The sequence below is a fragment of the Psammomys obesus genome, unplaced genomic scaffold, assembly GCF_907164565.1.
Source record: "Psammomys obesus unplaced genomic scaffold, mPsaObe1.curated_primary_1811, whole genome shotgun sequence".
NCBI lineage: Eukaryota > Metazoa > Chordata > Mammalia > Rodentia > Muridae > Psammomys > Psammomys obesus.
The window spans coordinates 2,072,482-2,083,487 of record NW_026596125.1 but is presented as its reverse complement, the minus strand read 5'-3'; the positions used below and the strand labels follow the sequence as shown (position 1 = coordinate 2,083,487).

At 51.8% G+C, this 11,006-nt stretch overlaps 1 protein-coding gene across 2 annotated transcripts; it reads right to left on the bottom strand.

Annotated features, from left to right (window-relative positions):
* Window positions 1-174: 174 nt before the first annotated feature.
* Window positions 175-9,973, bottom strand: Ankrd2 (ankyrin repeat domain 2). Of its 2 annotated transcripts, XM_055591689.1 has the most exons (9): window positions 9,872-9,973; window positions 5,294-5,395; window positions 4,975-5,133; window positions 4,774-4,881; window positions 2,903-3,001; window positions 2,510-2,608; window positions 1,306-1,404; window positions 1,018-1,116; window positions 175-321 (listed from the first exon to the last, which is right to left on the bottom strand). In XM_055591689.1, the coding sequence occupies exons 1-9, from the start codon at window positions 9,956-9,958 to the stop codon at window positions 175-177; spliced, it is 999 nt and encodes a 332-aa protein (XP_055447664.1). In that variant the 5' UTR covers window positions 9,959-9,973. The 2 variants fall into 2 exon arrangements, with proteins under 2 accessions (XP_055447664.1, XP_055447665.1); XM_055591690.1 differs by lacking the exon at window positions 1,306-1,404 and having other exon boundaries at window positions 9,872-9,958.
* Window positions 9,974-11,006: the final 1,033 nt, after the last annotated feature.

The following is an 11,006-nucleotide window of genomic DNA, read 5'->3' as shown; positions in this document are numbered from 1 at the left end:
CCAAGTTCACTCTAACACCCAGTCTTTCTTCTATGTGTCTGGAGCACAAATGGACACAAACACCACAAATAGCAAAGGCAGCTCTTTATCGCATTGAGTCTGGGGGTGTTCCTGCTAGACTGGCTTGCAGGCAGCTCACAGTAGGGGGAAGGATGCGCAGCTCGGGGTAGGTATTTACTGGGCTGGTCCAGGCTGGGGTGTTGCACGCCCACTCCCAGGCCTTTCCAGTCCATTCTGCTCTGATTCTGGCTCAGGATGCTCCAAGGCATGCCGGGTGTCTGCTTGCCATAGCTGAACCAGGTCCGTGGGGGTCTTTCCTGCCTGGAGAAAAGATTTACTCAGACTCCAGCAGCCCACCAGAAACTGCCCTCAGCTACATCAGTGGCTCTCATCTGGAAGCAAACGCGCAGGGGGTAAAGACATCTTGCATTTCACAGCTACAGGTTATGGGTGCCACTGGTATCTAGTGGGCGGAGCCTGGGAACACACGGGGAAGTGCCTTCATTACGAGCTGTCCAGCCCCAACGGCTGCAGCGCTGGAGCTGAGGGCAGCCACAGCCTCCGCATATGTCTCTGCTTTCCTTAACGTCCCCTTAGCCTTTCTTGTGGGGGGACCTTTCCACCTCCCTCTTCTGTGACTGATCTGCGGACCAAAAAATAGGCTTGGGTCAGAGGACATCTATCCTCAGAAAAAACCCGAGGCCCACCAAGAATCGACATGAGGTGCTCGAATGGTCACCGCAACCAAGTGCTTTGATTCTCTTCCAGCTGGTCCCCTATAATGGGGAGTGAACCCGGGATCCCCTTTGCCCTATTGGGGACCTTGGGGGAAGTCCTTTCACCACTTCTTCAACTGTTCCTCTGAACTTGTGCTCTGTATCTTGACACATGGAGAGAAAGATCTGGGAAGGCAGCTGATTAGGGTGGCATGGCCAAGAGCCAATGGCACGTGTACCCAGGCTGTGGCTGCCCATGGCTTCAGCAGACCATCCACCCTAGCCAGAGAAATAAACTCACCAGGTTCTTAGCCATCATGTCAGCCCCATGCAAGAGCAGCAGTTTGATGATTCTGTAGCGGTTGAGTCTCACAGCATCATGGAGGGCACTGTCTCCTTCCTAGAGTCAGTGTGGCACATGATGACCCTTGAGGCCAGTGGGCGAGTTGGGTGACAGGGGCCGGGCTAGAGGCCATGCTCAGAAGCTGCCATCCCAGGGTCCTGTAGGGAAGGACACTCGCCCCTGGCAGCCTGTGGGCTGCTCTTACACCCATACTGGCTGGGCAGGGGAGAGGAAGCAAGCACTCACTCTGTCTTTGGCATTGATATCCAAGCCCAGGGAAAGAAAGTGTTCCACGATCTCCACGTGTCCAGTACGGACGGCCACGTGCAGGGGAGTGCTCAGGAGCTGTGGGGAGTGGGGGAGGACACAGGACTAAACGATGGTGTCCTGGTGTGGAGGAGCTAGCCTGTCTCCAGCTTAATCCTACTCCCGGCTGCGCACCAAGGCCTGAGCCTTGACAGAATGGTCCCGACATGCTTTTGTCCTTCCCAGCCATTTAACTGTACAGCTAGCTCTAAGTGCCACCTCCTCTGGCTTCCCTTCATGGTTCCCCTCCAGCAGCAGTGAGCTGCTACCCACTCCCCCACTTAAAAAAAAAAAAGGTCAGGGTTTCACTGTGTCACCAGGTAGCAGCAAACTCTCAATTCTCCTGCCTCTGCCTTCCAAGTGCTGGGATTGCAGAGGTTCCTCTTTAAGTAACTGGCTTGTTTATTTATTGGGGTGCTGGGGATGGAGCCCACGGTCTTGCACATGCTCCTAAGTATGTCACTATGGAGTTGCACACTGACCCCAGCCTATCTGTTTTGTTTTGTTTTTTTTCTTGTCTCTCAGGGTTTCTCTGTGTAGCCTTGGCTGTCCTAGACTTGCTTTGTAGACCAGGCTGGCCTTGAACTTAGAGATCTTCCTGCCTCTGCCTCCTGAGTGCTGGGATTAAAGGTGTGCTCCAGCTCCTTTGAATAATTATATTAGATGCCACTAATTGAGAAATGGCTGTGAGAGATAGAGCAAAAGCTTCTGCTGTTAAGTAGTAGTTCATTTACAAACATTTCCCCCCAAATCTATGTAAGAACTCTGTAAGTTTTACAGCCAAAGGAACAGTGTCTGAGAGGCCGAGGCACTTGCTCGACGTTGCATGTAAAGAAATGGATGGAGAGAAGGATCATCGACTAATAAGTAAATGAATGAGTTGGCGGATGGGCAGGTGGAGGATGAAGGATGGCAGGTGGCGTGGGTGTAGAAAGCCTGCATCTTCTCAGTGGACCACGCCTCCAAGAGAGTAGGGCTTTTGACTCTCCTCTCAGCACTTGCTACTCCCAAGCCCCTGGACGACCCGAAGCTTCTGGGCAGCCACTCTAGGAACCAGGCTAGCCCACTTGCCAACCACGTGCGCGCACTTGCCATGGGCTGCCCCACCCTCCCTGTAGCACCCCAGTGTGTGCTGCTGCTTCACCTTGTCCCTCAGGTTGGTGTTGGCTCCTCGGCTTTGCAGGAGTCTCACCACCTCCAGGTGGCCTCCTCGGCAGGCCCAGTGCATGGCTGTGCAGTCCAGCTACAAGGGATGGGTGGGACTTAATGGCAGAGCTGAAGTGAAGAAATTCCCTGGGGAAGGACTGAAGCCAAGAAGGTGAGGGACAAACCAAGGAAAGGTCCAGGGAGTAGGACGGACAACCCACGGCCCAACAAGTCCAAGTGAGAGTCCTGGAGGCCACTCAGGGGGCAGTACCCAATGTCACAGGACGTGGAGAGGTAGAACCTACCCCTACTGGCACAGATTTGACATGAAGCGGAATTCTGCTGGCACTAGATCTGCTTTTTACCTTCCTCCCAATACCGGTCCTCTCACCCGATCCTGGAAGTCCACGGTGGCTCCGTTCTCCAGAAGTTTCTCCAATATCTCCATGTGGCCCTCCAGGGAGGCCCGATGCAACGCTGTCCGACGGAACTGCCCCCCAGAAAGACGTGTCAGGCCTGAGCCCATATCTCATCAAAGCGAGGCCCAGGCCTTGCCAAAACTTGGAGCCCATGTGTTCTGTAGTCAGCCAGCTCTTATTCAGATTGGCCTTGGAGCCCTGCCCTTCACTCTCCCCCACGCAGCCAGCCGTGCCTTTGTGCAGCTGGCCCAGCTGGCTCCACTGCTGGGCATTGAGATTCTGCCCTCGCTTGCTATGATGCTTGGTTAGTGATGATTCGCAGGTATGTGTCACGATTCCACGGACAGCGCTATGCCAAGCTGCTCCCAGGTGATTCCTGAGTCTAAGGGAGCACAGACAGGCTGAGCTCTGTTTCCTCTAGTGCTGGTCAGGGCTTGGATGCACAGGCCACACCTGATTACTGATCCAAGGAAGGGACAAACTTCCCCCTCAGAAGGGTACTGTCTGCTTTGAGTTCAGGGAACCCATGACAAAGTCTTTCTATGTGCTAATGATCTGCTTATGGGCAGTCTTTCATGACCCTTTTCTTGTTTTGTTTTGTTTTTCTTATATTTTACTCTCAGCAGGTAGAAAATGGGAGAAAAAATAAAGATTAAGACCCCTGGAGGCAAAAGGACAGAAAAGATGGGGTTGGTGTCTACTATAATGCAGATCAGGCCTAAGGGTGGGTGGTCACTGGTGGACTATGTCTCATGAGAGAGGTGAGAGCAACAACATTTTAAAAGTGCCAAGAGGCAGCTGGTGCCTCATGCCTTTGATCCCAGAACTCAGGTCGCTGTAAGTTTGAGGCCAGCCTGGTTTACAAAGCGAGTCCAGGACAGCCAAGACCACACAGAGAAACTGTGTCTGGAAAACCAAAAAAACAAACAAACAAAATGCAACAAAACAAACAAACAAACGAAAAACAAAACAAAACAAAAAACAGGAGGGGGGCAGAAAAAGTATGATAGGTGACAGAAACAAATTAAAAACAGATGGTGGCCACAGTCACAGGACACTGTAATATAATTAACGCCACCCCAAGCCAACATGTTATATACTTCTACAGTAGAATAGCGAAGATAGGGCTGGGGTGTGACTCAGCGGTAGGGCCCTTGCCTAACACACAATGCTCTGCCACTGCAAATAATACTAACAATATTAATAAATTATCATAATCCCAGAACACAATGGCACAGGCAAGCAGAGCTCTGTGAGTTCAAGGATAGCCTGGTCTGCATGGTGAGTTCCAGGACAGCTAGAGCTACACGGTGAGACCTTGCCTCAAGTAAATAAATATGACTGTAAAAAGAAGCATGGGTGCACGCCATGAGAAAGTGTCTCAACTCCGCACGTGCTTTATAATCTTTCCACGCACTCAGCACTCACTGAGGCACTAATGGTCCGTTTGATCGGAACATATTGAGAAGGCAATAGGCCGTGAACACACTAGCAGAACCTGGATCCTGGAGAGGCAACAGCCCAGCCACAGGTCCCACAGCTAGGGAACAGAGACATAGGATTTCGGACCAAATCTGAGCACTCTTGGCTGGATTCCTTTTCTCTCTCTCCCGTACAGAAATATGTGACATTTGTTATGGAGTTGGTCCGTGCTAGGGAAAGGTCTAAAAAGGATTTGGGGAAACTGTGGAGTGAGGAAAGGAGTCCCACTACGGGGCTGTCTAAGTCACCCTAAGAACATGAGGGTTCTCAAACAGGCCCACAAGTGGAGCTGATCCGGGATCCGACTAGGTTCTGGTGGGGGCCCTCAAAGGGAAGCAGGTACGGGGGAGGGGGCCATCACCTCATCACAGGTGTCAGCGGAACCTCCGTCTGCCAGGTACTTGTCAATGACTTTCAGTTTTCCCTCTACTGCAGCTTTCAGGAATGTCTCCTCATCCACGGGGCCAGTCTGCAGGTAGAGCATTCACCAACCGAGACTAGTAGGGTGCTTCTGTGCCTCCCAGGCTCCCCTACCCACATCTGTCCAAATCAGGACCCTTACGATCTCCTCCGGCTCTGGAGGTGGCTCCTGGGCCGCTGCCAGTGCGTCTCGCTTCTTCTGCTTGCGCTTTTTCCTCAGTTCTATGAGGTTCTGGATCCCGCCCACGTCGATGATCTCCCGCCGCAGGTCTAAGGACGTCTTGCGCACTCGCTCTTGGCCCTGTGTGAGGAGGGCCTGTCATCTCCACACTGGGGTAGGGTGTGGGGTGATGTGGGATGGTACGGGATGACACAGGAGCGGAGCTGGCAGCAGAGTGAGGCAGGCAGGGGCTCCAGCTGGCCTGTCGCCTGAGCACAGAATCTCAGGTCCCCACGCTTACCTTAACCTTTTGTAAATCGGGACTCCGAACCCCGAGGAGCTTCTCTTCCTCCAGCACTAGTGTGTCCATGGACAGTTTCCCAGGAGTAGCTCTTCGAAGTTTCTGGAAAGCCATTGAAAGCTACTTAAGATTAGTTAGAAACGGCTGTTCGTGTGGTTCTCGGCCAAAATGGAAGGATATGAGAATTTGGGGGGAGGGGTGTGTGTCCGGGTGTGGTATTTCACACCTTCAAGCTTAGCACCCAAGAGAGTGAAACAGGAGGATTACTGCCTTGGAGGGCCAATCTGGTCCACATAGCGAGTTCCAGGCCAGCTAGAGCTACTTAGTAAGACCCTGCCTGTCTCAAAACCCCCAAAACAAAACCACAACAAATTCTAGTATACATTAAGTCCTTTTTTTCCTTATAAAAATGTCATACTTCTTAATAACTTATACGCACATAGTCCTGTATAGATTTTTTAATTTTTAAAAAATTTTATTTACATTGGTGTTCTGCCTCCATGTATGTCTGTGTGAGGGTGTCAAATCCCCTGGAAATGGAGTTACAGACAGTTGTGAGCTATCATGTGGGTGCTGGGATTTGAACCCACATTCTTTAGAAGAGCAGCCAGCGCTCTTAACCACTGAGCCATCTCTCCAGCCCCAGTCTTGCACACCCACTATTTTTAACCTCAGTATTATCTATAGTAACTAATCCAATGTGAATGTTATATAATTGTTTTATTGTTGAGGGGGTAAAGACAAGGGGGAAATCTGCTCGTATTCGTTACAAATATAAAATTTTAAAATTTCCAAAGGGCTGGGGAACGGGCTTGGGAGTTAGGAACGAGCCACTGGCTGCTCTTCCAGAGGACCTGGGTCTGATTCCTAAGCATCCACATGGCAGCTCACAACCATCCATAACTCCAGTTCTAGGGGATACAGCTCCCTCCTCTGCCCCCTGCAGGCACCGGACACGCATGTGGTGCAAGACACACTGTTGCAGCCTGCCATTTGACAAAGCTGCAGCCATCTTTGTATTCAGCTTCCATTTTGTTTCTAAGGTGAAATTAAGTTCAAAGTTTTAAACTTTTCAACTCTGCCTCCTGGAAGCTGTTGTTCATAGCTGACCTTATGATTCAATAGTGGCATAACTCATACTTTGTTATCTATTCACCTGGCTACACTCTGGTTGCACCCTTCTTATCCACACCCCTGACTACACTTTGGATGTACTCTAGAAGGGCCTAAGCCCTGCCTCACTCACCTCACTTAGGGCCAATCAGCTTAAAGGTTGGCTGATAATACTCTGTTTAGTTAGAAAAAAAAACATAATATTGCTTTGTACAGCTGGCCAAAATGTGTGACTGCCCTCCCCATCTCTTCTTTTTTTTTTTTTTAAGATTATTTATTATGTATACAGTATTCTGCCTGCATGTATGCCTGCAAGCCAGAAGAGAACACCAGATCTCATTAAAGATGGTTATGAGCTACCATGTGGTTGCTGGGAATTGAACTCAGGACCTCTGGAAGAAGAGCCAGTGCCCTTGAACGCTGAGCCATCTCTCCAGCCCCTCCCCATCTCTTCTTGCATTTTTTTTTTTCTATGAAAACCCTGCTGTGAGAACTTGTAGGTGTCACAGTTAGGCTCCCGAGTCCTTACCTTGGCCCTGGCTGATCAGCCTGGAATAGGCCTTCCAATAAACCATCCATCTCTAACTGAGACCCGAGTCTGGGTGGTTTGTGTGGCCATTCTTACGCTAGAACAATACACGCAGGCAAATAGTCACACACATAATATAAATTTGAAATGTAAGGAAGTTTCCATCTGTGGTTGGTTGAGTCCATAGAGACAGAACCCAAAGATACAGGGGACTAATTGGGAAAAAGTCATTTTGATGAGGTAATAGTGATCAGAGAGGGTAGTTTTTGGTCTCAGTCTCCCCCAACCCTCAGGTATTGAAGCAAGGCCTTGTGGAGGCTAGGCAAGATCTCTACCATTGAGCTACAGCCCCCAGCCCATCATGACCCCCCTCACAACAGCCCTTTGGGCAACATAAAAACTTGCCAGTTCTGACTGACTGCATTTCTAGAGCTTGGATGGAACAGCAGCTTCTAGTTTTCGTGGTCACGTGGTCTCAGTACACTGCACCTCCTCTCTTTGGAGTTCTGGTTTTCCCAGAATGCTTCTCCACTCTGAGTGACGGGCGTTCTGGCACCCCATCCTGAGTCTCCCAAGCAGCTTGGGTAAACATATGTGCCCAGGTTGAGGATAACAAGGCAAGAGGGCAGCTGGGAAGAACTTGCCCTCATGTGGCCCAGGCACCTTACTCCTCATTTCCAACTGAGGCCTGGTGTTAGCCTCTCCCGGGGAAGGTTCTGGCTTTTATTTCTGATGCTTCCCATGTACTTTAATTTTTTATAGTGCCGAGGATAGAACTCAGGGCTTCACATGACAGTCTAGTGCTCAACCACCTGAGCTACACCCCTCTCCAAGTGTTCATTGACAGTCCCCTTGACTGCCTTTCCTGCCAGGTTTACATGACCGTATGACTTGGGGTCTCATGCTGGCCTCATGCATCTTCCAAGAAAAAAAGAAATGGCCTTGGGCTACAACTACTGTTGCTTGTGGGACCCTGACTGGATTATCCAGGAAGCATCTAGAGGGCAGACTTTGGGCTTAATCACCTCCTGTCTCCAGCATTTACTGTGACAAGGCCTGGCATGTAGTGGCTGCTCATCTAACACATGGTGAGCAAACAATGAATGAGTGAATGAGCAATGGCAGGCAGACCTCTGCCCATCCTGCAGTTCTTGGCTAAAGATGATCTGATAGGCTGCAGACCCTGAGGTGGCCTCTGTGCCTTCTATTTCCTCTACCTGAGGAGGGGCCAGAGGCTGCTGGAGGCTCCCTGAGAGACCACTGTGAGGCAGGAAGGAGTATTTACAGATTCCCCTGCCACCCGCTCTGAGGCAGATCCCCTTTTGGATTTGTGTTTGTGGGCTGGCAGAGCCTGCTCTCAAGGCACATTTATGAAATCAGATGCAGGCTTGGGAGTCAAAACCAAACTCCCACCTGATTCCACAGACACACTTGAGATCGGAGAGAATGCTCGTATAGTGCTCAGCCCGGAGGCTGACGTGGAGGGGATCTGGGCGAGAAGGCTGGCTCGCCCTATGGGCACCATGCAGTCCTGTGGCTGTATTTGTCGGACAGATGAATGGAAGAGGACTGTTTTGTGCACCCCCCCCCCCATAGAAGGTTCCCAGTGTCTGTGGCAAGGCTCCAGAAATGACACAGCAGCATGGCTCTTCCACCAGCAGCGGCAGCCATTTGCACATGCTCTCGGGGGAGCGAGGAGTGAGATTCCTGGAGAGCCAGGGATGCCCAGGTGCTGTCCACACACCCCCTTGAGAAGTCTGAGCTCATCTCTTCTCTTACATGATGAGTGCTGCTAAGCAGAGTTCCCGTAGGCTTCCCCGCCCCCAACAAATTCCTTTTAGAGACATCAGAACCAACTAGAAAACAGATCAGATGGCACAACTCTCCCTCACTCTACGAGGCTCCTCACTGCCCGCAGAGCCTGCGCCTCTTACCTGGCCTTCTCTGGTTTGCCCTTTGCCTCCCCGTTCCCAGCCCTAGCACTTACTACCACACACTTCCATTACCTCCATACCTTCACCGTGAAGACTTTAGCTCTTGTTCTTTCTCCATCCTCAGATACGCTCCCCTTATCCTGACTCCACTTGTTGCTCCTAAAGCCCCAGCTCATACATCATACCGAGTAGTCCCAGGGGGGCTGAGCTGACTCACCCACCCTGCTCATCGAGACTGTCCATTTTCTACTTGACCATTTCATTTCTGCCTTCTTTTTAGCCGACTATGCAAATAAAGTGTTGGCTAAAAATCAGTGCCCACCTTTGCCCTATGCATTGGGGCATTGGGCTCTAGGCCTTTTTTTTTTTTTTTTTTTTTTTTTTTTTTTTTTTTTTTAATCTCACCATGTAGCCCAGGCTGGCTCCACCTCTGAGATTATCAGTATGGATCACCACACCTGGACCAACTGTTTCTTAATAATGTTTAGAGCAGACAGTACTTCGGCGTCTCTGCGCCTTCGGCCTCTGCAAGTGCCGCCCACAGTCCTGAGTAAGTCCCAGCCGGCCCTCTGCATCTCCCTTCCCTGCTCTTATTGGTTTATTCTCCTGCAGCAAAGGAAACATGGAGATGTTCCTGCCCCGGTATCCAGGGGACAGCTTGAGGGGTGTGGTTCAGGACCTCACCTTCCTGGCTTTCCCGGAGAGTGCTCAGCTGTCTTCCTCTGCGTAGTTCAGGCTATCTCCTGAAGCCCAGGCGAGTGGGCAGGGTCTCAGGAAGGTCTGCCCCCTCCAAGTGCCAATTTGAGGGGCTGACGCCCCATTTCTCACCACCCACAACTCTGTTGGGAACATCCTGGTGTGCAAATGGGCCTGGCTGGGCCCTGGGAAATAGCATGCTGCCTATACCCGTGCAGCAGACCATCTTTCCCTTCCCATGATGGCACAGATGTACCCCTTAACCTGGAGCCCTCCCTCCCCCACACCCTTCACCCTGGCTCCCACCTCAGTCTCTTCTTCCTGGGCAAGCCGCTGCTCAATGAGCTCTGTGGCCCTCTGCACTGCCTCGGGCCCCTCCATGGTGCCCTCCATGACTGTCTCCGTGAGGCGCTGGGCATGGGGTCTTTATAGGCCAGAGCACCCACTCCGCCCACTGGGCGCCTTTGTCATGAGCTCACTGGCTCAATTCTCCACCTGCCTCCCCCACCTGTCACCTTCACCTCGGACAGCCCCAGGGAGCATGGGAAGCCACTGCCCAGGCCAGGGAAGTTGCCCCTCCCCTAACGTCTGGCCTACTGGAGGCAGGAGGCACAGCGCCCCAAAACGACAGCTGCAGGAAGGGGCCTGTCCAATGTGTCCTCAGTGCTGGGAACTGGCTAAGTTTTATCCAGGGTGAATGGGCTGCACAAAGGACCCACATGCTGCCACTGGCCTGGATGGCAGTGCCATCTGGTGGACGCAAGAAACGCTGCCAGCCAGGGCCAGCCAGGGCCAGCCAGGGGGCCTGAAAAACCAAGTATGAGCCCCAACAGACCTGTGGGCCTTTGGGACTGTCTCCAGGCAAGAGCCGAAGCAGATGCTGCCCTCTGGTGGCAGCTCCTGGGTCCCACAGCACACCCTAGTGAAGCACTGAGCTAACTGCATGTCCATTAGCTATGAACAGACCCTGTCCGTCTGTTTGTCTTGTCTTCCTAGGGACCTCAGCAGAACTTAAAGCGTTGTTTAAAGAAAGTCAGAGTGCAGAGCCAAGGTCATCTGACAAGGAGTACGAGGCAATGCCTGGCTGCCTTGGGCAGAGCTGGCCACACTCCCTGAGAACAGAGTATGCAGACAAAAGGCCAACCTGTACTGGCTGAGCTCCTTACCTGGGACTCACAGCCCAAAGCCCTGGGTCATTATGATCCAGCTTTAACCTGCTGATGGACTACAAATGCCCCAGCCCTGTCTAGTCTTCTCCAACCGCAAGTGACACCCTGAGATTCCCCTCCGGTGATGTGCACAGTTCCCCAGAAGAAACTGGCCTGTGTCTGGCTCACACAGTTCTGAAAGCTCTTCATCCCGTGCTCTGACACAGCATGGACACCACATCTCCAAGGTCCTGAGCCAGCTCTGTGGGGCAGCTGGCCCACAGCCCATGCTG

Excerpts from the sequence above, each read along its gene's own strand:
- Ankrd2 (XM_055591689.1), bottom strand. The coding sequence starts at position 9,958 with ATGGAGGGCACCATGGAGGGGCCCGAGGCAGTGCAGAGGGCCACAGAG. Across the intron at positions 4,882-4,974 it reads CTCCAGAGCCGGAGGAGATC|ACTGGCCCCGTGGATGAGGA; the intron begins GTAAGGGTCCTG and ends CTCTACCTGCAG. Across the intron at positions 322-1,017 it reads ACATGATGGCTAAGAACCTG|GCAGGAAAGACCCCCACGGA; the intron begins GTGAGTTTATTT and ends TCTTTTCTCCAG.